A 26,877-nucleotide genomic window follows, 5' to 3' on the forward strand; every position below is an offset into this window, starting at 1 on the left:
ACGGGGGTCAAAGAACAGACCCAGAACACCAGGACCCGTTTTGGTCCCATCACCCACTCTCCCAGTTGTATTATTCCTTTTACTCGAATCCTGTTCACCTTCACTACATTACCATCAACTCTAATAAAAACAAAAAAGCGCTCACACAAATACACCCGGTGCGCGCTCACACAAATACACCCGGTGCGCGCTCACACAAATACACCCGGTGCGCGCAAAGGGAGGGGGGGGGGGGGGGGGGGGGGGTGTACTTAGTGCAGGATGTGATGGGATGCTGTGGATGGAAGGAGGGGCCACCGGGGACCCACTAACGCCTCATAAATAAGCGCGACACCCCTGAAAAGACGCGACCAGGATTAAATAAAGCAACAGAACATTTAAAGGTTTAATTGTGTTAGTGAAGCTGGTAACTGTGCACAATGCGCTTCTTCATTTCTGCTCTTCTACTGACTCTGCTTTACAGCATATGCACTGGTGAAGGTGAGTATAGCTTTTATTCATTATAAAATGTTTGTAATGCACTTATCTTCAACAATTAATTCTCATAATTTGCTTTTTAATTAGAATTTAAGTCCTCCTACGTTTTCTTGTTGTTGATATTGTCTAGTTGCGCACTTTTGCAATTAAAAAGTAATTAGGGTGATTATCTACTCTGATAGATATCAGGGATTATTTTAAGTTTTTACATTTTAAGTCTTTTTTTTTCTTTAAATTAAGAATTTTTATTAGCATTTTTCTTTCATTTATAGATACCAGGTTAGGCTATAATCCTTTTGAATGTATTTATCATAAATAGCTTAAAGAAGTTGTAAAATTATATTGTATTGTTTTGGACGACTTTTTAAGGGTTTAAATTTACATTTACATTTTCAGCATTTAGCAGACACTTTTATCCAAAGCGACTTACATTATACACTCTAAGCAATTGAGGGTTAAGGGCCTTGCTCAAGGGCCCAACAGTGGCAACCTGGCAGCGGTGGGGTTTGAACCAACAACCTTCTGCTTACTAGTCCAGTACCTTAACCTCTAGGCTACAACTGGTTTAAATATTTGGCTTTATTATTATTATTATTATTAATTAATAATAATTATTATTGTTATTATTATTGGTATTATTATTGTTGTTATTGTTATTATTATTATTATTATTATTATTATTATTATTACTGAAATTAGTATTATAAATTAGAAATTATCCTATAGGCTGGATAACGGTCGACGCACCTGGGCTTGTCCTTCAGACACAAAAACACGCTCCTCTTATCTCCTCCCATGATTCGATCCACAGCACTCCAACCGATTATTCCCAACATGTTTCTCATATTTGTATGAGCGAATTCCTACTGAGCCAGAAATGATAGAGGAAAGTGCTCGTCGCAATGCGCAGCCTCTGTGACCGCGACCAGATCACCGCTGAGCGCCTCCGCTGCACCTGCTCTCGCTGTTCTGGGAAGCCAAACAGCCCATGACCACTTAAAATGTGTCCTGACACAGAAACGCAGATCCCTATAAAGAACAGGGTTATAATTACAAAAAAACCTAATAGTAAAGCAGTTTTAAATTCAAATATAGTTTATATTTTTCCATAATAAGGTAAATAAATAGAGAAATAGAATAACTCTCCAAAATGAAATCAACATTATATGTACTATTCTTAAAAGCTTAGGCATGTCCAATGCAGATGCAAAGTTTATTAATTACATTATTGTTCCTTAAAACTATTGGAAAGCTTTTAATTTTGGACCAAAAAAACAGCAGACATGTTGTTTGGGGTATCTGAAAGATTATGTACATTATGCAAATTCCTTCCTAAAGTGTTCTTTAATATTATATAAAATTATTTATATACTATTGGATATTTTTATACCTGTGTCAAATACATATTTCGCCATTCTGTAAGCCCATAGTGTTAAAAAAAAAAATTTAAAAATATAAAAATACACACACACACACCGTGGAAATCCAATGGAATGTATTTGCAATAGCAAAGTTGTTATTATTCAAAAAATAATGCATTTTTAAACCTGGTCTTTATAGTAGTTATTGAGTCTTAAATGAGTAAATATTATATTTAAATAAATAAATATTTATTCCTATGTAATGAATAATATAATAAATACAACGAATATAAATATAATTATTTCTTTTTATCTGTGTTGGTGCTAGTTGTCAAGTTATTAAGCAAACAAAGACCATTATTTTTTAATTGTAGAAGATCTTGAAAATCGGTGTGTGTGTGTGTGTGGGGGGGGGGGGGGGTAAACAACATAATTACATTCTATTATGTAACTGTAATAACATTCTATTATGTAGCTGCTATTCCTTATTTCACATCTAGCCAGAAATCAAAACAAAAAAGCATTATATTGTAGGTTATTTAAATAATAGGCTTAAGATCAGCCTCCTACATAGTCAGAGTTTTATGAGCCATTTGGCTTTCCATAAGCGTGCCACTCGCTCCTGAGGCAGGCAGTGTGTGGGAATGAGAGGTTCCTCTGACTTGGCTCAGATCAGCACAATCTGCGCTCCTGAAGGAATCCACGCATCTCTCATTATTTTTCATACCTGCATGACTGCGTGTTTCCGAGGTGTGATAATAAACTGAGATTTCTTTGTGAGAAAGACAGTGGAAGGAATAAAGCGAGAGAAAGAGTCTTTTAATTCAGTACTGATGAGCAGACCTGAGTCCTGACAGGGAAACAATGTCTTCAGCTCAGTGCTGGGGTTTCACTTTAAAAATCAGGTGGTGTCACATTCTCCTGTCTGTCCTATCGGCTGATGGAAAATGAATAGATGGTCGTTTGTATGTCTCATATTATATAGACCAATAATCAGTGGCGGCTCCTGCCAAATCTCTCAGGAAGGGGGGGCAATTGTTGCGATGATGGCCAAGGTGACCCGTTCAATGGGTAAATTAAAGCTTAAATAATTAACATCTTAAGTCATCTGTCAGTTTGCCCTCACAAATAACTTTGAACATGGAGAGAGAGCAGCTTTACCATTAATCATAAAATTAAGTAAAGCCTTCACCCTAAAAATTTAATTCAGTCTTCATCAGATAGCATTTTATTTTAGGTGCAGCAGATCCAGAATAAAGATTGGCATCGGGGCTGATGTGCAATGAATAAAGAAGTACAATTAAACAATTGAGGAGATACAATAAGTGCAATCACAATTCACAATGTAAACATTACATTACTTACTTGTAATTTACTTGTAACTTATATGATTTCCCCCCCTTTGTAGATACTTGATGTTTAATTTTGGTCTGGGTGGCCCTAATTCTTAAGTTGCTAATTTCTCCTGATTGATGGAGTTGCTCCGAACTGAGGTGATTGTACTCATGGTGACGACATCGTGACACCAGGTTATGTGTGACGCAAGCATGTAAGTGCGAGCCCTCCCGGAAGCCATTCAGAATGTATTGCAGTGCCTGCTGTTTGAAAAAAAAGAGCATTAAGGAATGAGCCGCCCCTGCCTATAATGTATTAAAATGGGCAGTGTGGTGGCACGGCTGTCAGAGTGGGTGCTGCAAAATAAACTGGGTCCTTAAAACAACTGCGTCTACAGTCACCCCCTGTGAAGATTTTCATGTCCTTCAGGTGTTCTCTTAGGCTACCTTCAAAAAACATGCACATTGGCTGCTTTGAATTGCCTCTAGGTGATCAGGGTGATCTGATGCTGCTTTTACACCCTGGATAGGGTAAAACCACCCTATGTTATAATGAACAGGGTTAATTATATAATAGATATAAATAAGAGTGAATATTGCTAGAGTGGAATGCATAAACAATCTCTTGATACCTTTATAAGAAAGTCACACTCTGTCACTGATGTGAAGCATCTTTGTATATGTTGGCAACATTAAACCCACATTAAAAGTCTGTGAGACTGCACGTCCTCCTGGTTGCATTTTGCCTGCTTTTCCTCTGGGTACTTTTGTTTCCTGTCACCTCCGAAACACATGCAAATTGTTGGTTGGCTGTATGAAATGACCATTGGCATGTGTGTGGGTGGGTGAGTAAGTGAATGTCATAAAGTGTTTCCCGGTGAAGTACTGGTGCATTGTATCTAGTGTGTTACCAGTGCCAGTGAACCCAGAGAGCACCAGTAAGTGTCTGTGAGAAATTTGCATGTCTTTGGGCACTTTGGTTTCTTTTTACCTTTAAAAAACATGCAAAAGGCTGGTTGGCTATTCTAAATTGGCTATGCCCATTTGTGTGTGGGTGTGTGTGGGTGTGAATGAGTGAATGTCTTTCCTGAAAAGGATTGATACACGGTGTTTTCCTGTGGCAATCAACCAAGCGAGATCCTAAATGAGATGAGGTGATTAGTGAAAATAAAATAATGAATATAAAACTGTGAAATCTAATTGTCATACTATTAAAATGTAAACAATAAACAACAACTGGATAAATTATATATAAACAATTTTTACTCACTTAACTGCTTGTCCAATTAGGGTGGCGCGGGGGTGCTGGAGCCTATTCCAGCTTTTCAATGGGCGCAAGGCACACAGTAACACCCTGGACAGGGCAACAGTCCATCACAGGGCAGACACATACACACACACCCATTCACCTATAGAGCAATTCAGTGTCTCCAATTAACCTGACTGCATGTTTTTGGACTGTGGGAGGAAACCGTACCTCCCGGAGGAAACCCACACAGACACAGGGAAAACATGCAAACTCTGCACAAAAAGGACCCGGACCACCCCGCCTGGGGATCGAACCCAGGACCTTCTTGCTGTGAGGCGACAGTGCTACCCAATCTTTAATGAAATCCAGTTTAAATGAATGAATATGCCACCTTACCCTTTACACATCAATACACAAGTCTATACACACTGTTTCCAAGCTGGCATGATTCATTTCTTACTTGAAATCATAAATTGCTCACCATTCATTAATTTTGAATAAGATACATACATTTAGTTTCAATTATTTTCTGTTGGGCAAAGTCATTTTTCACCTTAACAGTTTATGTCCCTTGGTTGTTTATTTATTTATTTTTTAATGTTTTTTTAATGATTAATGGATTCATTTATTTATTGTCCTAGTCAGGGTTACCACGAGTAGAGAGGTAACCAGTCCTAATGCTGGTTCTACTTTTATTTGGATATTTTCTCCTTTTTCTAATAGCCTTATTAATATAACCAGATCCGATAAGATATTTACCCAAAATAATTGATAATAATAATGATCATCTAATACAAAATGTAAAAATTGGTTAAAAAGTGCTGAAAATAATAATCAAAATTGGCATAATGACTAATTACTACTTGTGGGAGTTAATTTGTACACGTGTGATGACTGCGCTTAAAGAGAATAAACACTGTGGAAGTGGAACTGTAGAATGAATTTTGCTGACAGAACTTACTCTTGGCTGAGTGCCAATCAGTCCGATCAGATTTCCTGAACGTTAGGTGAAGGGCAATGAAGGGTTCAGATTAATTCATTCTAATGTCACTGACCACACTACATGCTGAAGGACTAATGAGTTCTCCTGTCTAATCCATCCATCATATATGTTAAAACTGTTATATATGATAATAGCTTGGTTAGTTGAACATACCTGTATTACTCCATATCCTGGCGCCTCACAGCAAGAAGGTCCTGGGTTCGAACCCCAGGTGGGGCGGTCCGGGTCCTTTCTGTGTGGAGTTTGCATGTTCTCCCTGTGTCTGCGTGGGTTTACTCCGGGTGCTCCGGTTTCCTCCCACAGTCCAAAGACATGCAAGTGAGGTGAATTGGCGATACTAAATTGTCCATGACTGTGTTCGATATAACCTTGTGAACTGAAGAACCTTGTGTAATTAATAACTACCGTTTCTGTCATGAATGTAACCAAAGTGTAAAACATGACGTTAAAATCCTAATAAACAAACAAACTCCATGTCCTGGTTCCTAAGCAACAGTAATGCAAACTGGATAGTTTATGACTGGACAGTATAACTTGTTTGTCATTCAGTGCGTAATTTAGTCTGACTGTGAATGATGTGACATTAGTAGGGTAATTTTAGAACCTGTCATTGCCCTTTATACAACATTTAGGAAACCTGGCTCAGAGCCCAGTGCAGAGCCCAACATCAACACCATACTATAGCAAGAGGAGAAATCTAGTTCAGTGTTATGCTGCATAATATAAAAGAAGCATCAAACAGGAATCTTGTTTTTTGCTATTGGAATGGCTTGTGAAAATGATGTTTAGCCTGTTAGTTTGCCTCTATCAATTTAATTACAGTAATCGGTCTGTTTGGACATGTCACTACCAGCTAGCACACCTAGATTGGCAAATATTTGTCCATTCTTCCTTGCACAATTGTTCTAATTCAGTCAAGGTTTGTGGTGACCGGCAACACACTGCTGACCATTTCATCTTCCTATCATTAAGCCACTGCTTTTTTTTTTGGCAGTGAACCTCCTGCCTGTCTTCACCTGTCTGGCAGAGGTCAGCATGGTTTCCTCATGAATGGGGATGTACTTGAAAGTATACATTTTTCCTTTAATTCTGGCCATTTATGTAGTTTCTGCTTAAATTATGCAATACTACATGCAGCGTAAACAGGCTGTGGGTTGGTTGTTTGGGTTTGAAAGGATCCATGTTGATTCTCCTGGTGTAAATGTAGTGAAGCGAGAAAGCTCAACTCCAGGGATTCTCTGGGCTGTTTGTATAAATAAAACACATTTTCATCGTTAGAAACAAAGCCAAGGTAAAAGACATTCCTGAAAAGCCAGAGTTAGAGGAAATCCGCGGTTGCTCATAGAGCATATTTTTATCTGCTTTTAATGAAGGGTCGACGTGCCGAACAGCGTCTGTTTTCTTTGCTTTTTTGTTGTGTTTATTTCTCTCTGACACCGGTGGCCTGCTGTGATGCATGGCCGCATTGTTTCTTATCCTTCAACATGAAATATCAAAGCATTGAATCATCAGACAGAGTTCATAGAAAGAGGAGATAGGTGGTGGTGATAATTCAATGTGTTTGACACAAGCTACAAACAGATGCACAATTTCCTAATGAATTTGGAAATGATAATAATACATATGCAGAGAATGTTAGAAATACTGTGTGCACTAATATATTTATGGTTTTTTTTAAAGTATTTTCCCCCTTTTTCGTATGACTTTTTAGCATATCCAATTACCCAATTGCATTATGCTTCCTCTCTACTGATGCCGATCCTCGCCCTGATTGAGGAGAGCGAGACTGACCCATGAGACTGACCCACACCCCCTCCGACATGTGTGCAGTAGCCAACTGCATCTTTTCACCTGCACGAGGCGAGTTCATATGTGGATCAGCTTTATGTACTGAGAGCCACACCCTGATCAACGCATTATCCCTTGTCTCTGTGCAGGCCCCATCAATCAGCCAGCATGGGTTGTTATTGCATCAGTTATAAGGTCCCTATCTGGCTCCCACCCTGTATGAACAACAAGCCAATCATTGTTCATGTTGGTGCCGACGAGTTCGAACTGACGAGTTCGAAATGTCAGCTCTGGTGCGCTAGCGTGTTTTACCGCTGCGCCACCTGAGCGTCTGTGTGCACTAGTAAAAAAATATGAATTGTTTGTTGTTGGTGTAGTCCCACAAAACTAAGAAATGTAAAGAAATAAGTATGTAAACACTATTTTCTTAGTGAGACCATTAAAGGGTTAATATAGTGATATTAAAAATACAATCAGGTAATTGGGATGACCTGCAATTTTATGTTGCACAGCATTATTTTGCTTTAAAACTGGTCAACAGTGGTCGTTTAATGATATCCACTTCCTTGGTCTGAACTAAAGCTGAGTTCTAATTGGATTATGCAACAGGACAGTGATATAAAATCAGACCAAAACCAAGTTCACATCCAAATGACTGAATATAAACCGAATAAAGGTTTTGGATTGGTATAGCAATACCTATGTTTGATCTTTTTTGGGGTTTCAGTAGATATGTTGGGTTTACATTGTGAATACAATGGTGAAATGGTTCTAAAACTGTATGAGAATGATGTACACTTGTGAACTTTGTAGACAAAGCAGGAAAAACTAAGAATCAATGTTTCATTTACTGAATGTTGTGATGAAAACTCAAGTTTATTGTGGGTTTCCAGTACTTTAGACAGAGGGGCTTTCCTGTTTCCTGGTCTGTGCCCCTGTGCACAAAACCAGACACAGTTTGACTAGTTTGCCATTGAAAAATGATCCATTTACCCCTCTTGACCTCAACTATAAAAACACCACTAGGATGAATTGAAACATTGAATGTTAACATCAGTGCCTGACCTTACAAATGTTCTATTGACTAAATGGGCAGAAAATTTCCCACACGCATGGTCTAAATCTAGAAGAGAAGACCATAATTTTGGAATGGAATGTCCAACAGGTTCATGGTCAGTAAGTCCACAACAATAACTAACAAAAACAGGAACAATACTGTCAGATTACAAAATGACTCATGACCTATGAGATTTCATGACACATTTATGATGCAGTTTACTTGTTACCAGGAATGCTTTTATTATGCTAGGATTTCAAAATAAAATGATTCTTTGTATTGCAGACTGGTGCTACCAGAGCCAGGTGGACTGTCAGTCACACTGTAAAGGTAAGAGCTTACTTTACTGTATACTTAAGCATTCTTCTTTACCAACATAGTAATTTATAGAGGGCAGCTGTAGCCTACCGGTTACGACCAGGTTGCTACTGTTGGGCCCTTGAGCAAGGCTCTTAACCCTCAATAGCTCAGACTGTATGCTGTCACACTACTGTAAGTCACTTTGGATAAAGGTGTCTGCTAAATGCTGAAAATGTAAATGTAAGTTTATTATGTTTTTCATGTTTTCTGCAGGACCTGATCTTTGGCATGAGGTCCACACTGACTGTGAGAAGAAAAGACAGTCTCCCATTAACATAGTGACCAAGAAAACTCATCTGGACTCAAGACTCACACCTCTTATATTCAGTGGCTACCAACAGGCTTTTATTGGCAACCTGACAAACAATGGCCACTCTGGTAAGTGAATCTGAGAAGCTAGAACTCCAAGTGTTCAAGTGGATGGCAGTACTACCTAAGCTGTATGGTGGGGAAGCTGTTAGGGGGTGGCAGGGGTGGCCAAAGTTTATTTGAAGTATATTTAAAGGAAAAAAGTGTGCAATCTATTTTACTCACCCACACATGTAGTGATAATGTTGGTTGTTTTGGGTTTTGTCATAAAGTTTGAATAATACTCATGTAAGGGAGGGCAGTAATTAATCTAATACACACTGGTGTTGAGTTGGACCTTGCACTCAAAAGCTGTTAATCACCAGGTGCTGCCGTACAGTGATTATGTTCACATATTTAAGCAGATTTACTAGTTATTGAAGAAACACAGCCAGAAATTACTACTGTAGAAAGTGGAAAAAGCTGGGTACAAAAACATTATTATTTCAATGTCAGTGAGTTAGCGTAATGTCAGTGAGTCAGTGTTAGAAGGAAATGAAAACAAAAAAATGGAAAAGACACAGTGACTCTGAGAACTGAGGACTCGTTTCCAAAGTTTATCCTGTTCCTCAAGGAAAGACGTGAACTGGCAGTCCTCCAGTACAGAGACCTGTGGCCTGTGATGCAACTCCTGACCTTACTATTATTATAGTTGATAAAGATGACCCAAGATGTTAAGTTTCCATCAGTGGTCACTGTAACCTTTGAATACACGTCATCCCTCGGACACTACGGCACCTCTGGCTACACTGGAATAGGACTTTTACAGCAGTGCAACATGGATAGTTGATTGAATTTAAAATTACAAAAACGAAATTAATGATTAATGATGATTTTATGCGAAGAGGGACAATGAGATCGACTATAGGTTGGGTGCGGTGCCTGCAGTAATGTGATCACTTTCCCGGATCACTGAGGTAAAGAGAGAGCTAAGCCGCAAAGAAAAGCTCTGAATTTACCGATCGCTCTATGTCCCTATCCTCACCTATGGTCACGAGCTTTGGGTAATGACCGAAAGAACAAGGTGGCTTCCATTCTGTGTGGAGTTTGCATGTTCTCCCCCGTCCCTTGTGGGTTTCCTCCACGAGCTCAAGTTTGCTCCCACAGTACAAAGACATGCAGTCAGGAAAATTGGAGATACAAAATTGCACTTAGATGTGAGTGTGTGTACTTACAGCCCTGTCCTTCTCTACTACAGTGCAAGTCGGTGTGCAAATTCATGCAACAATCAGCGGCGGGAACCTGAAACACACCTACAAGGCCGTGCAGCTACATTTTCACTGGGGAAAAGATGGTGGCCCTGGGTCTGAACACACTATTGATGGAGAGCAATACCCAATGGAGGTATAATCACCTGACTCTAACTTCAACAATAAAACATGCTACAATGTCAAGAATGTAATTGTAATATTTCAGTAATAGTGAAATCCCACTTCTCTTCCTGTATCTGTCATCAGCTGCATATCGTGCACATGAGGGAAGATTTCAAGAGTTTATCAGACGCACTGAAAGACTCGAGTGGAGTGGCAGTGCTGGGCTTCTTTTATGAGGTTTGTGTTAATTCTTTTTTCCAACATGGTCAATAATAAGGGGATATTTTACTTGTGTCTAAACTGGCATTATGTCTGTTTATAAAACGGACAGTTCCGGTCCTAAAATCTGATTGGCTGAGCCACGTTCGAAGCTGTTGTAAAATCCCTGATATACGCACACCTATGACCACCTCACATCATTCCATATTAATACGCCACTGAAAAGAAAAAGTACAACTTGGTTGAACACTATTTTAAGTCATGTACTATACATTGAAATGTCCAGATTAATATAAACAGTAATCCTAATCATTAAGCGGGTGTTTCGTCCAAGAAATAGTGTAACAGTGTTTGTGGAGGAATGTTTATTGCGAATGTTATGTTCGCCCTCATGTTGCCTAGCAACACTGTTAACGGACTACCTGATTTCGCGGATGAATGCTTTTTGTAAGTGTTTTTGTAAATAAAAACGTTTATAAATTGAACATTGTTGTATTTATTATATTTTATGTTGACCGCCATTTTATAAAAGCAAAAAGCCACTCGAGACCGCATCATGCCAAAACATTCTTCCCCGTGATAAAATCGCAGTAACGCACGGTCTCTCATGGCTTATTGCGTTATTAAACCATTATGGGATATTTTGTAGAATGATTAGTAAAATATTATAACATGTTTTTAATTAAGCACACAAAACTTCATAATTAATTTGTATGTGTGTTTGTGCACACCAAATTAATCAGGTATGCCTGTTTTAAATAGACAGACAGAGATAGATAGATAGATAGATAGATAGATAGATAGATAGATAGATAGATAGATAGATAGATAGATAGATAGATAGATAGATAGATAGATAGATAGATAGATAGATAGATAGATAGATAGATAGATAGACAGACCAACAGATAGATAATGTTTGTTTATTAGGATTTTAACGTCATGTTTAACACTTTGGTTACATTCATGACAGGAAGGTTGTTACTCATTACAGAAGGTTCATCAGTTCACAAGTTTATATCGAACACAGTCATGGACAATTTAGTATCTCCAATTCACCTCACTTGCATGTCTTTGGACTGTGGAAGGAAACCCAGAGGACGTGGGGAGAACATGCAAACTCCACACAGAAAGGACCCGGACCGCCCCACCTGGGGATCAAACCCAGTACCTTCTTGCTGTGAGGCGACGATGGATGGATGGCTGGATGGATGGATGGCTGGCTGGATGGATGGCTGGCTGGCTGGCTGGCTGGCTGGCTGGATGGCTGGATGGCTGGATGGATGGATGGATGGATGGATGGATGGATAGATAGATAGATAGATAGATAGATAGATAGATAGATAGATAGATAGATAGATAGATAGATAGATAGATAGATAGATAGATAGATAGATAGATAGATAGATAGATAGATAGATAGATAGATAGATAGATAGATAGATAGATAGATAGATAGATATTGGTAGTTACTGGTACAACTAGTAGTTGCAGGATACTACTATCAGAGTTTATTTAATTTTAATACCAGTCAAACATAATATTAGATGTAACTTTATAAAATGTCTCTACAGTGTGGATTTTTTTATGTGTGTCTCAAAGGTAATCAACATTAAAAATGGTACTAATGCACAATCATGATTAACCAAAACATAATTTCATCAGATCAAGCTTAGCCACTCAAGAGGAGCTTTTTCATTTTAGTCTAGTATAAAAAAGTTAGTACTACTTTTCCCATAACAAATACTTAAATACATATTTTGTCATTTCTCATGACAGGAATCAAAAAGTACAAACCGAAAATATGACCAATTCATAAACGCTCTGAAGAATGTGAAAAAATACGGTAAGTACTATTTATATTCCAGCATTTCTTTGGCACAAAACATGTTATTTAACATATTACAGCATATGTGCATATGTTTTTTTTGTCTGAGTAGAAACGTCAACAGCCATTGACAAATTCTCCTTAAGCAATCTCTTACTTTCTGAGGGGAACATGACAAATTACTACCGGTATGAAGGCTCTTTGACCACCCCTCAATGTACTGAGGCAGTAATATGGACTGTATTTGAACATCCCATTCCACTCAGCAAAGAGCAGGTGAGACTACTACACATACCAAAAGTACTTTTATTATATGAAGTACACTTATCATATAGATACCGGTGGAATGTACTGTATATAGTCTTTTGAGATTGAACAGAAACTTTGTGATGGATTTTAGCCTGAAAAAAGTCTATTATTTACCCCCAGACCATTAGTGAGATAAAGTAAACACAACCAACAGACTTATTATTGTCTCATTGACATCCTTGTTTATGCTACTATATTACATTGAGGAAGTAAAATCAGACCCTGTCACACACAGTTATGTCATTGGTCCAGCTCTGACTTTTTTATATATTTGATATCAGATAATATTAAGTTTAACTTTACCAGGTTATTTGAATTAGCTTATTTTTTTAGCTTCATTAGTTTGTGTTGTAAACTTATGCACATTCGCTCCTCCCTGACTCTACAGTGTTTCTAACCTTCATCATCTCCATGTCTAATTCTATAGCTCTCAGAATTCTCCAACCTGAAGTTCAGTGATGAAAAGCCTATGGTAAACTCATTCAGACCAGTCCAGCCACTGTGGGGACGTTCAGTGTACTACTCTGGCACCTCTGCGCTTGTAGCCAGCTTCAGTCTCATCCTGGTGTGTGTGAACGCAGCTCTGGGTCTTTTCCAGCCCAACTAGAGTGGACCAAAGGACCAATCTACCGAACCCCATCCAGCACCTCCATGCATGAGCACGATGAGCTCTTATCAGATCAAACAGCCAAACAGTGAATGCACTTGGTCATTTTTGTATTTGTGGTTGAATGCACCTTGTTTATTTTCATAGAGCAAGACTTTATTTTCATATAGGTGAACAATGTGGTTTGGATGACAGTGTGACTGGAATGAGGAACTGCATTCAACACTATTAATAGAACAAACTGAGGGGCAGTGGAGAGGTTATACATGCATGCCCTTTATTTATCAGTTAAGTAGAGAGGGTCATATGCACACACACAAACACACAAACACACACACACACACACACACACACACACATATATATATATATATAAACACTTTGGCACATGGCTCATCCAGCACAACATAGTTATATTTATAACACAGGAGTCATTTGTCTTACTATTTAAACTACAGGGTATGCATGCACACACACACACACACACACACACACACACACACACACACACACACACACACACACCCACACCCACACCCACACCCAAAGCTAAAGAATGATGAACAACTGATGTGCATGTTCTAGTGTCACTTTCTAAGGACTTGGGTTCTGGGTTCAGGCCTTGTTTTCTGACTTCGCTGAACATGTATAACATTCACGATACAGATTATACGTAGCACATGTTATAAACACACTACTTTAAATCAGTGCCAATCAAAAGTGCACCATTAAGCCCTTTTTGAATAGGATAACTGTTACAAGGAGACCTAAAATATTCTCAACTTTCTTTCATGGAGTAAATGACACTATATGCCCACTGTTTTATAAAAATATAATATTGGACAAGGTTGTTTGGAATGCCTAGTGCTTACTGTATAACAACTGAAGGGAGTTTTTAGTTTAGCTTAAGTTATGGGCTCAGAGACTTACAATTCTAAGCATATTAAGACAGTATCAGTGAGCATCAAGACTTACAAGCATTAGCTTGATAAGCATTTTAAAACTTTTTTTCTGTAAATCTACTGTATATTTCTGAAAGCTTTTGGTTTTCCAGGTCATTGTTAATGTCCTATAGTAGTAAGTCAAGACAGCTAGACATGTGCTTACTGATCTGAGGGCTGTCGTCATTTCTACTGTAATGTTTGAATGAATAATTACTACTGCAAGACGGTCTGAAATTTATATATATATATAAAAAAATTATATGTGTATGTGTGTGTCTAATTGAGTATGTAACTCAGTGGTTATGGTACTAGTAATCAGAAGGTTGCTGGTTCAAGCCCCACCAGATTGCCACTTTTGGGCCCTTGAGCAAAGCCCTTAACCCTCGATTGCTTGGACTGTACTTGGTCACAACTGTAAATCTCTTTGAATAAAAGGTTCTGCTAAATGCCATAAATGTAAATGTTTTAATCTCACTGCAGGAATTGGCAGGGAAATGGAATACAAGACCAAACCAGGAATCTGATATTAAAACGCACATTATTCTTAAAAATCGTGTATGTTATTGTATGTGTATGTTATATTATTCTAATGTCTGAGCATAAGTTTGAAAGTCTGTATATCATGGAAATACGAGACTTAATGAAAATAAAAAGAATACTAATGGATCGTTTTGTTTGGCTCATAGATTATATTTGATTATATTTGCCATAAATATGTATAATAAATATTAAGTTATGAATGTAATCCTGTTTATGTTAATGCAGCTGATGCCAAGTTCAAAAGTGATTGCGAATGATGTAAATAATGTGTCCTTATTCAACAATAAACTACTGAATTGACTTTTTATAACTACAGTATGATTTTCTGTTTTGATTCTTATGAACCAGCTGGAATAGTAAAGGTTTGGTTTTGGAGGTGATCCAGTGGCCTGCACAGAGCTCTGACCTCAACCAAGTTGATATTTGGGACCTTCTCATCCAAGATCAGTTCCTTTTGACTAAATAAGTACAGATTTTCACAAACACACATCAAAAGTCTTTACAAAACATTAAGGCTGTTATAGCTGCATAGGAGGGCGCTTTATATTAATGCCCATGATTTTTGAACGGGAGGGTTTTTTCAATACAAGCTGGCTGAACAATATACACACATAATTATTTATGTTATTTAACTTTGTAGCATGACCTTCCTTTAATTCATTTTAATTTGCATCTTGTTTAATTGATGGTAGATTTGTGTTTGGTGGTTCCTGAATTCAAGCTGACCTTTCAGGATAAAATAACAGCGTGGTTCTTTTCCTGGACTAGTCAAAGAGACCACTGTTCCATGTACATGTAATCAATTCATTTAAACTAGTCATGAGTATATTATACATCTTTTACACTGTAAAAGTTAGTTAAATTGTGTGTTATTTTGGATATGGCAGATTTTTAGACAATTCACAATAAACGTAATTCACAATAAACGTTAAACTTAAACTAGTTTAACTGTGTTGCAATTATTAATTCAGAGAAAATAAATTCTATCTTAAAAGTGTATGTAAACTTTTGACTGCAACTGTATATCCCAGAGCACTTTATTCTTAGTTATTCTTATTCTTTAGTAGGTATTTCCAACTATTAAACAAAGAGTAGAGTGTTGCATTACCATGAATGATCGGTTTTCACTTAAATTGATATATTCACTACATTACCCATCATGCCATTCTCACTAAAAGTGCTTTGCATGGTGGAGTCTGATGGTTGTTGATTTTCTATTTCTACCCTAGATTTCCTGTTTGAGTGATAATGAAGATCAGTAGAAGATGGTGAGTGGAAGAGATAACACATGTTCTTTAATCTTATCAAGGCTAATTTTATCATGTATGTTTTAAGTCTTTGGGGTTTTTTTGCCTACTAAAGTACCCTGATTAAAAACAATTGCCAATATTTAGAAACTCTATTGCCATACATGGATTGATTTTTGGGTCAAACTAGTCATCATACTGTAAATGTTACATTAATTAAATTAAACAAACCAAACAAACCAACCAAACAAGCTAATTTGGGTGATGTAATCTAATTAAGGTCTGTGTGACTGAACAACTTTCAAAAGTATGAGCCAATCACCACTTATATTCACATTTATATTAAAGAATTACAAACTTTAGTCCATGGAAACTCAAGGGAAAGGATTTTTACTCTGCTTAAGCATAAGCTTGGCTAATTAGCCAGTCAGCTAATCAGTCAGCTTCTCTCTGAACATGGTAATGAAATACTTTGGCTAGCAGGGGTGTGTTATGAAGTACTTTGAGAATGTATTCCTTGTCAAACACTGAAAATACATGGCTGTCTTTTCAGTCATAACAGTTCTGTGTGTAAAAGTATGCTATGCAGAAAATTTCCATGTGAGGCAGCATGTCTGAATGACACAAAGCTGTAAAAGGGTATTGCTTGTAAAAAAAAAAAAAAAAAAAAAAAAAAAAAGGGTTAACTATCTGGCAAATATTTATTAGTGTCGTTCAGTATTGTGTTTGTTCTATCTTTGCACTGAAGTGTCTATAAAAGGTGATGTGAAAAAAATAGCAAAGCACACAGCAAACTCTCAGTTTTGGTATTAGCACCAGTTTAATCAATGTGGTTTCATATTATATGTAAGTGAATTATCTTGTGTCGTGGAAAGATGTTTTCTGCACTGTCAACCATTAAGAACCAGATCAGACGAGTTCGTCTTAGGAATAAGGAATAGCCTTTATTCTTAAGAACGTTACATCAGTGGGAAAGCTTCAGACCGCATCTGACCAAACCTTCCCCGAAATGTTAACACTGTCTCATTTTATACTCCCAAAAACCCATTTCCACATGAAATGCATGTAGCTCGAGGGGTACATGACCTGTCCCATGGTGTAGTCTCATTAGTTACCCCAAATGTCCATGTTTTAATCTTGCAGTGTTCACATGATTCACAGGACCCTTAGGCTGAGCCCAGTTATAAATTCCAACCATTTGTGCATTCCGGCTATTATCTGGACGCCCCCACCCATACACATCACAAAAATACAAAAATAAAAGTTCATGAAAATTAACGTGAGTTAAAAGTTAAATGAAACAAATATATATCCACACACAACATATTATATACATAAAGTTCCACCACATTTGTTTTTGTAGTTCTGTTAACAATGTACTATTTAGTTGGTTGGTCCACACTTTTTTTAATGACTTGAAGAATGTGGGATTAACAGAATAACTCTGGTCAAAAATATCTGGACACCTGACCATGACCTTGTTCTATATCCCTTTTTATAACATGAGCATTAATATAGGGTTGTCCTATCCCTTTGCATCTATTAGATCCTCCACTAAATTCTGGAGTGTGTTTGTGGAATTTTTGCCTGTTTTGTTTATAATAGGATTTGCGAGTTCTGGTACTGACATATGACAAAGCCTAGTTATCAATTGACAATGCAATTTGAATGGTGCAACCTGAATGATTTAGATTTATTCTGAGTCACACCCTGGACAAAGTTCCAAACTATCAAACCGATCCAGATTTCTCGTTTACTCAAGGGCGTGTAGGAGTTTCTGAAAGGTGAAAATATCTCAGGAGAACATATAAGGATCAAAATCTGGTTTGCAAACTCAGAACTTATGTTTAGTTGGACTGTGCTTGTACTTGAGCTAAATGAAGCATCTGACCTTTTAGTGCTCATCAGATAAAGGGTCTTGGCACTTCTAGAACCTTAACTGACTTTCCTGGAAAGACTGACATCACAGTCTGTCATGGGGCTATAACATTTCTACTTTATTTAAACTGAATTCATGAGGGTATATAAAATGCTTTATAAAATAATAGCAAAAAAAGCTCTGTGTGTTGGGCATTAAGCCAGGGGGTGAAACTGAGACCTGTGTGTGTCTGTTGCCTTTCTCACTGAGAGGTCATTCTGATTCCTTCTTCCACTTTGTCTATTTTTTTTTTTTATTATTCTTGTTTGTCATGGTAACCAAGCCTTAAAAATTCAGATATGCTTTTAAGATATAAGAATGTATTAATGTTAAAATTATTAGGGACCCCTAGTAATAATGTGAGCTGGTTTGATTTTGAAAAACAGGAGTCACACTCAATGCAAGCACCTGTGAAAAAGCCTATTTAGTTAAATGAAAGCAAAAAAAAAATGAAAGCACTTTTGGAATGTACTCACCAGCGTATCCAAATTTACAGCCATAAAATAGTAAACAGCACAGACACATATACTTATTCTATATTATAGATTCATCCTCTGGGCCGAATACAGTGTGTGTGACTACATTTTTAGGAAATATATTTAGAGCTTGTTTGGGTTGCAACATAGCTTCATCATAACTTTATATTCATAATAATAAGCTAAGATAACTTCATTTGAAGCCATAATTAGACAACAGGAAATAAACTTGCAAATGTCATTCTGTAATTGATTAATGTTGTACACCAGCATATATGGATGTCTGGCTATGAGCCTGTTGGGTAACCATTTTAAAACCATGGACGTTAATTTGTATTTGGTCGCGTTTTCTCTTCTGGAAAGGTTTCTTTTATACAAGAATCAGTCAAAAAAGCATTTGTGTGGTCAGGAAAGCACTTGTGATGTAATATGTATGTTGGACAAGGCCTGGCCACAGTCAACATTTTAATTCATCCCAAAGATGTTTAGTAGGGTTGAGGTCAGCGTTTGCGCCAACCATGTTTTTATGGAACTCACTTATTTTTAATACTTTACAGTATTTTATACTACTTTCTTTTTTCAACTTTGTGGATTTGTTTTGTTTTTGTTTTAATCTTTTGATCAATCAAGGTTGTTATTAATGAAACTATTTAGAAAAATAATGAAAAATAATAATAATAAAAATAATAATAAATAATAACAATAATCATTAAAATTAAGAATCAATCAAATAATCAAAATTATTAATCAAAACAATTCTGTCAAAAGTTCTAATAAAAATTGATAATTCAAATCATCAAAATTACTAATCAAAACATTCTGTTAACTGGTTGACTGGTTTTTACACATGGCTAGTTGGTGTTGGATAACTTTTTAAATAAAATGAAATGGCATAATTATTTAAAAGCTTTATTTATGTTTAGTCAGATTACTGTATATTTGTTTTATATAAATTTCTGTTTAAAGATACTGTTATGTAAATGTGAACAATATGCCACTGTGATGTAACAACAAGGAAATAGTAAAAATAAAATTATGTACACCACTAATTTAATAATAATAGTTGCTGTATTGATATATCGAATAAAAAATTTAAATAAACAAGACACCCTTTAGTGTTGGCTGATACACAGAGAACAGGTTGAGCTTCCCAGCTGAAAACCTGAAAGAGCAAGTATATATATATATTGAGTACTATTACAGCAATGCAGATTGTTTACAAAGGTCAGGTCACTAACCTCTGACCTGTAACTGAGATTATCTACACATCAGATACTTCTTTGATCAGAACAAACACAAGGTTTTTGCTTTATTGTATATTATTCCTTATCTCCTGGTTCAGATTTAACATATATAAGATTATATGGTCAGTATTAAATGACATGGTTTTAACAAAGTGTTTAAGGGCAGTTGGAAAATATTTCTGAAAATGCTTGGTGAGTATAGATTTAATTATGCTTCTTGTCTCTGCCTTTGTGGTGACAAAGAAGATTGGAAAGCAGTCAACAGCCTGTCAACAGCTACAGTAGAAGATAAAACATGTACACAGCTTTTCCATGGCACTGTGAGGTTATGACATTGCATTGATACAAATCCAGGCGCCGACATTTAGTTCACTGCTAAGAGACCTGTATCATAATTAAGTAGCCATGCTAAAGTTACAGTGCTGTAGCTTTTGTTATTGCCTCGGTTATTGCATATTTGTCACACTCGATTTCAGATCATTACAGATAATGGTTTTCAGATAAATAAGACATACATACTACACAAAGAACCAAATGTGGGGAACCTGACAGGGTGACGAATCTACCAAATAGTGACCATTTTAAACATTTTATTTAAACCCAGATCATGAGGGTATATACAAGTGCTTTATGAAGGAAAGGCAGGAAAGCAAAGTGTGTTAGGCACAAAGTCAGGGGATTAAACATAGATCTACTAGAACATATTCAGGGGCTTAGCAATATCTTATTCAAATCTGAATGAATGTGTGTTTCTCTTGCGATGGACTGGCAGCCTGTCCAAGGTGTTTTCTGCATTTTGCCAGTGAATAGTACCCAACATGACCCTGAATTGTAGAAGCTAACGAGACATAGTTACACAGTACTTATTCTACACTTCATAAACGAGACCAGACATGAATGAGTACAGGGATATCTGTTGAAAAACACTGTTGTTATTATTAATACATTTAAGATAGAATCAAGGTTTAAAGAACAGACAGCCAAAGTATGTCTGTAATTTTCGAGGACTTAATCTGAGACTGATACACAGAATACACCATCTCCGAGTGGACTGAGTAGAGAACGAGGGTTTAGGTAAAATGATCCAGATTAGAATGTGATGACAGATGTTATTGCTTGATTTAGTGACATATGAGGTAAGAAATATAATAAGGCTGGTCTCAAATAAGCAGAGACTTAATTAGGAGGCGTCTGTTTTAGTAAGATGGACCAGTGGGAATAGAGTCTGAGCTGGAGAAAGTAAATGATCTAATCCACATTCCTGATCTAATTCCTTGTTCTCCAGCAAAGATAGATTAAAATGAGTGTGTTAAAGTACATAGTCTACATAGTACATACATAGTCAACTTCCGGTGCATTTTTCCCAGCATTAAACCAACTTTTTAATGCCATCAGTTGAGCGTGTAGCCGCTGATGCACCGCTGCTTTCACGTCGTCATCACATGAAAATCTTCTTCCCCTTAAAGCTTCTTTGAGCATCCAGAAAGGTGGAAATCAGATGCTGCTAAATCCGGATTATATGCTCTCTCTCTGTCTCTCAGACATTCTCAATCAAAATATAAAAATGCGGAAACTTTTTGAAGGTCCCTCATATTTTAAACACTGTTATGCGGTGATATGTGGCAAGATAATAATAATAATAAGAAGAAGGTTGTCTGGTTAACTGGTTGAAAAATCACTGTGATCACCATGAGACAAAGGTCACTTGTCCACAGAGCCCGCATGAATAAAAAAAAAGCATGCAATTAAACACACAGCACTAAAAAAAATGCCATGGGTATTAAGTGAAGGGGCAAACTATCTGAAGGTTAGATTACAAGATAAAATGCCCTATGGGTGCAGAGAGAATATAGAACAGAGAGAAATACACAGCACTGAGAGGGTCACAGCTTCAGGTCAGTAGTCCGCGAGTGGCTTCGAAACAATTCACACCATTTTACACCCTGCTCATATCACATGTCTCACCTCTGCAAAATACTCCCTGACAGCACCATACTGGTACGCGTACCCAGAGGTGACCTGCAACACATGGTTAATATTTGGCAGGATGCTTGTGATTGTCCCACCAGCAGAGAAAGATTTAAATAAATAAAATCAAATTTTTTTATTTATTTTATGCATTTTCCCCCGATGTTCCTCCCGATTTAGCGCACTTAATATTTTGTCTTCCACTGCTGAGAGATACCAGATCGCATCAAAGGAGAGCACATCTCTGTATACGCCTCTTCCGACACATGCACAGTCCTCCTCTTTTCGCCCCTGCATTCTGCACAGGCGTCTCTTCTGCCAATCAGGGTCCTCGGTGGCAACACCGAGTTTCGAACCGAGGAGTTCAGAAACTCGGTGCAGGAATATCCCGCTGCGCCACCTGGGCACTAATGCTCCCATATTTTATCCACATCCCAGACTTGGCACAGTTTTTATGCTAGACACCCTGTCTGATGCAACCCTCCTATGTTAATTCAGGCTTGGGACCAGCACTGAGAGCGCACTGACAGATGGGCGTCCCAATGGCTAGGCTGTTGCGGCCCCACACAATCACTGCCCGAGCACACATTCTTTTTGGATTTCCCCAGACACACTCATGTTACAGAAGGCCATTTCAATAGAGCGGAGGCTTCTTTAGGCACAAACTGTGGTGGCATATTAATACCCATGATTCTGAGATGGAGTGTCCAACAAGCTCATGTCAGGTGTCCATTATCCTTAATCAGTTGTTGTATCTTAGTGTTTCCCCCTGCTGGATATTGCTCAACAGATAGAACAGGACGAGTAAAAGAGCCGAGTTATTTAAGGTTGTGTTTTGAAATTCGGATCCATTTTTAACACTACCAATGAAAGCAGAAGGATAAGCAGCTTCTGTTTCCACAGCAGCTTGGACTCGGAAACAACTTAATGAATCCGGGCTCCACAAACGACTCACCCTGCACAACAGGATGCTCCCAGTCTCTGGGGTCTGAAACATGAGGCCAAACAAACACGGCATTCTTGTTCTATTTTGGACAACATGGCTATTGTTTAGGGACTGAGAGGGTGGTCTGTTTCACTGGGTCTGATGCTGTATAGATAAGGTAAACTGATAACAGGTTGTGGAGTGGCATCTCCTGAAGTTGTGGTCATTCTGTTGCTTGGGTTTGCACATTAAAGCTAGTGATCCCATGATGACTGATGTTTTTGGCAAAGTTTCAAACAGCAAAACACAACTTTTTACTGTATCATCGTCCTGCAGCGGCCACTGTATAATATCTCGGGATCGTTCAGATCTTAACATTTTTGGTTAAGATCAGATTTTTTGGTTTATTTTTGGTTGGTGGACTATTCTCAGTCCAGCAGTGACAGTGAGGTGTTTACAAACTCCATTGGCATGTCATTGTCACTGCAGTGCTGAGAATGATCCACCACCCAAATAATACCTGCTCTTTAGTGGTCCTGTGGGGGTCCTGACCATTGAACAGGGTGAAAGCAGGCTAAAAAAAGCATGCAGAGAAACTAACTACAGTCAGTAATTGTACAACTACAAAGTGCTTCTATATGGTAAGTGGAGCTGATAAAATGGACAGTGAGTGTAGAAACAAGGAGGTGGTTTTAATGTTATGCCTGATATATATATATATATATATATATATATATATATATATATATATATATATATATATATATATATATATATATATGGACACACAGCATGCTGGTCATTTTCTACTTCATCGTGTATGATCCATAGTGTGTAACTACATTACTGTCAGTGCACTTCTAGACTATATACTACAGTAGGATGTGGTTTGAAAGTCTTCAGGAGGTATGGATCGACTTTGGCCCTGTCCTTGTAAGACTTTATTTCCATCAGCCTGAATCCCAACACACACAATTACCAGGAACATACATAACCTCCAGGCCACCTGCAGTGTACTTGTGCTGTGTAAACACCCTGTTGGTTTCTTAACTTGATATGAATGAGTCTTTAATGATAAAGTAAACAAAAGTGCTGCAGTGTCGGAGTGCCCGGTACATGATTTAGAAAAGCAGGAAGACAAGTGAGTTGTTCCTACTTAAGAAGTTATATTTAAATCTTTGGAGGAATTACTCGCCTGTCCAGCACTCAGAACACTTGTTCAGAAGCTGAAGGACCTGCAGATTATGCCCTGATGTCAAATACCACGGGACTCCTTCAGATGTCTTGTGAAATTTATGTATCTGCAGCTGTTTTGGAGCTGTTTTAGCTTGTCAGTTCGAATCTTTTGGCCTATCGGTGTATTTCAATGCCTTAACTAATAGACTTCCGATTCATAAGTTTTTGCTTGCATCTGTTTAGGCTTCTGAAGCCTTTATGTTAACGGTTACTTACTGTCCAGAAAATGAATTGCTTGAATCGAAGACCCACATCTGTAATAATTGCCCGATAAAGATGTGTTGAGGCGCAAGCTCTGCTACAATCCAGGTCTGCCTCTGGATATATGACTTTCTAACCAGTTGTAGTCTAGAGGTTAAGGTGCTGGACTAGTAATCGAAAGGACATGCTTCAAGCCCCACCGCCGCCAGGTTGCCACAGTTGGGCACTTGTGCAAGGCCCCTTAACCCTTAATGTACTGCCACAATAATGTAAGTCACTTTAGATAAAAACATCTGCTAAATGCCAAAAGTGTAAATGGTGGTCACATCAAATCCCCGTTCACCTCAGTGCTGGTCCTCCTCAGGGCTGGAGGCTTTTCCTATTACTGTCCACACTGTCCTGCAATGACTGGACCTCCTACAGATAATTTGTCAAACTTAATATGATGGATGACCCCGCCCTTGTGGTCATGTTTGGACAACAACCCATGATCTTAGATTTCAGGAAGAACCCCTCCTCACTTGTTTCCCTGGAAATATGTGTTTGCACCGATATTTATCAGGATTTGCAGTGGAACTGCGTCACCACGACAATAACAAAGAAATTTCAGCGATGGTTGTACTGTCCTTATCAGTTACAAAACACAAATATCACAGCGCCACTGCTGGCTTCATGCAATGCAGCCTTAATACAGGCCTTAATAGCATTGTATTCTTCAGCCTTAAATGTTGGAGTAATCTTAATCAAACATTTAACTGGTAATTGGGTTTGACTGAACACAAACCCTCTATTATTGCCAGCCTGTTAAATCTAAATGGACTTAAATAGAACTTTTCCAGTAGATAAAAAGAGATTTAAAAGGATTGAATAGTAAATCCTTCAAGAGATAAAAAGAAGCTTATTTGAAATGTATCTGTGTCTGGAGGAGGTTGCAGAGAAAATTTTAATCCAAGGCAGATCCAATATCTTATCAAATTAAGAAAATGTGTTTATTTATTTATTTATTTTTATTTTATTTATGCTTTTTCTTCCATTTTCTCCCAATTTAGTGTAGTCAGTTTGTCGTTCGCTGTTGGGGGATCCCGGATTGCAGTTGAGGTGGGTATATAGCTGCTCACGCCTCCTCTGACCCGCGCGCAGCCCTTTGGGGAACGCTTTTTCACCTTTGCACTCTGCACAGGTGCCTCTCTATCTGCCAATCAGGGTCCTTACACAGCATTTGAAGACCCCACCCACATAGTCCGGCCATCCCGCCCTAGCAGAGACATGTCTGACACAGTTGTACATCATGCCCTTATTAAACATATTAGTCATTGATAATCCAATTAATGAGTTAATCTCATTAACATAAAAATTAACATAATCTGTCAGGTGTAAAAAATCATTTATATGAAACAGTTTATAGCCTTTATTTGTTTTGTGTAGAGAAACTACAAAAAAAAGGCAACTCCAAAATCCCATGAAAGCCTTATCTAAAAGAGTAGAGGACTTCCAACTTGGTCATGGTCATACGTCCACATATATTTTGCCAGTACAATGTACAACAGAGGAAGCAAATCGTTCACAGCCCTGCAGGATGGCACAAAATTGCTCAGGTTGAAGTACACACCACCCACATGGAAGGCTGCTATTGTTTTCAGTAAAGACAGGGTCAAGTGGGTGCTACATAAAGTCAAGTGTATACTTTCTACCAGTACAAGAATGGTTGTCGTATATCATGTGGTTGTTTCCCATATACATAGTAAGAGTGTATAGTCAATAGTCGTTGTAATTTATTACACCCGCATGGGTTTAGGGCTTAAATTATCAAACACAAACAAACAATTTAAAGTGAAGATTTGATAGAATACATTCCCAGTCTAAATTATAACATTAATACAACGGCACTCTTTCCCAACAGAACTTCAATTGTATTGCAGTAGCTTTAAAAAACTGATATTTTCACTCAATTTGACAGGTGAGCAGAAGTAAACGTTCAGACGATTCTGTGGAAATCCAGTGTAAAAGAATTAAACTAGGTAGTTTGCACAGTTTGCAGACACAATCGTTTGTAATTTGCACTTTCAGTGTTTTACACTCTTTCTTTTTTTAGTAAAGCAGAGCCTTAATGTGTCATTATACATGTTCATATCCATCATATAGTGTCTCTAAACAACGTTCCCTCAATAATACTAAATACACAATATTGTCTAAATTATGTGGAACCCACTTTTAATTGGGTTCAGGTGTTTCACCCACACCTACTAATATCAGGTGCAATAAATTATTGGGTTTAATTTTATTTGTACCATGACTGTGTGCCTGTAAACAAAGCAAAGTCCATAAAGTCATGGTTTGATAAGTTTGGTGTGGAGGACACAGAGTTCTGACCTTAACTGTTCTGAATAAATTCTCAGTCACGTCTTTTTTAGTAACAAAATGTTTCATATTTAGCAATAATAAGATGTTTTATATTTAACAGTAAGAAGTATAGAAGACTGTTGTAAGTGCTGCAACTGTAGACATGTTTGTTTTTTGCAGTTGAGCTGTTGTTGCTTCTTGTTATTTCAGTTTAATCACATTACAGTGGTACCTTGTAACTCGTCCCCTTCATCAAGAAATTCGTACCTTTAAATTCGACGTTAACCTTAAACTTCAACGTCAACGTAAAACATCATTAAAGTGCGAATATGAGACGAATCTGCATTTGTGTGGAATAACAGTCAGATTCACTTTAAAAACATCCACATGTACCGAATACGGTATTCCAAGATCAAGCATCTCCACGATTAAGAAGCATAAGGAAGCAATAAATAGTTAAAAGTAAAGTGCAGGTTTTAATGTATTTAACTGTTTTTATATTATATTTGTGTTATTTTCAATGTATAAGTGTCAAAAACAAACTCATTATTTTACATTACTCTAAATTATATGCAGTTCCATGGG

At 37.5% G+C, this 26,877-nt stretch overlaps 1 protein-coding gene across 1 annotated transcript; it reads left to right on the forward strand.

The window, feature by feature from the left end:
• The first annotated feature begins 399 nt into the window (after positions 1 to 399).
• LOC134303685 (carbonic anhydrase 4-like) lies at positions 400 to 15,052 on the forward strand. Its single transcript, XM_062989160.1, has 8 exons — positions 400 to 480; positions 8,555 to 8,599; positions 8,843 to 9,007; positions 10,176 to 10,321; positions 10,435 to 10,527; positions 12,289 to 12,355; positions 12,450 to 12,613; positions 13,074 to 15,052. The coding sequence occupies exons 1-8, from the start codon at positions 420 to 422 to the stop codon at positions 13,251 to 13,253; spliced, it is 921 nt and encodes a 306-aa protein (XP_062845230.1). The 5' UTR covers positions 400 to 419; the 3' UTR covers positions 13,254 to 15,052.
• The last annotated feature ends 11,825 nt before the right edge of the window (positions 15,053 to 26,877 follow it).

This window comes from Trichomycterus rosablanca, chromosome 26, assembly GCF_030014385.1.
Source record: "Trichomycterus rosablanca isolate fTriRos1 chromosome 26, fTriRos1.hap1, whole genome shotgun sequence".
Classification (NCBI taxonomy): domain Eukaryota; kingdom Metazoa; phylum Chordata; class Actinopteri; order Siluriformes; family Trichomycteridae; genus Trichomycterus; species Trichomycterus rosablanca.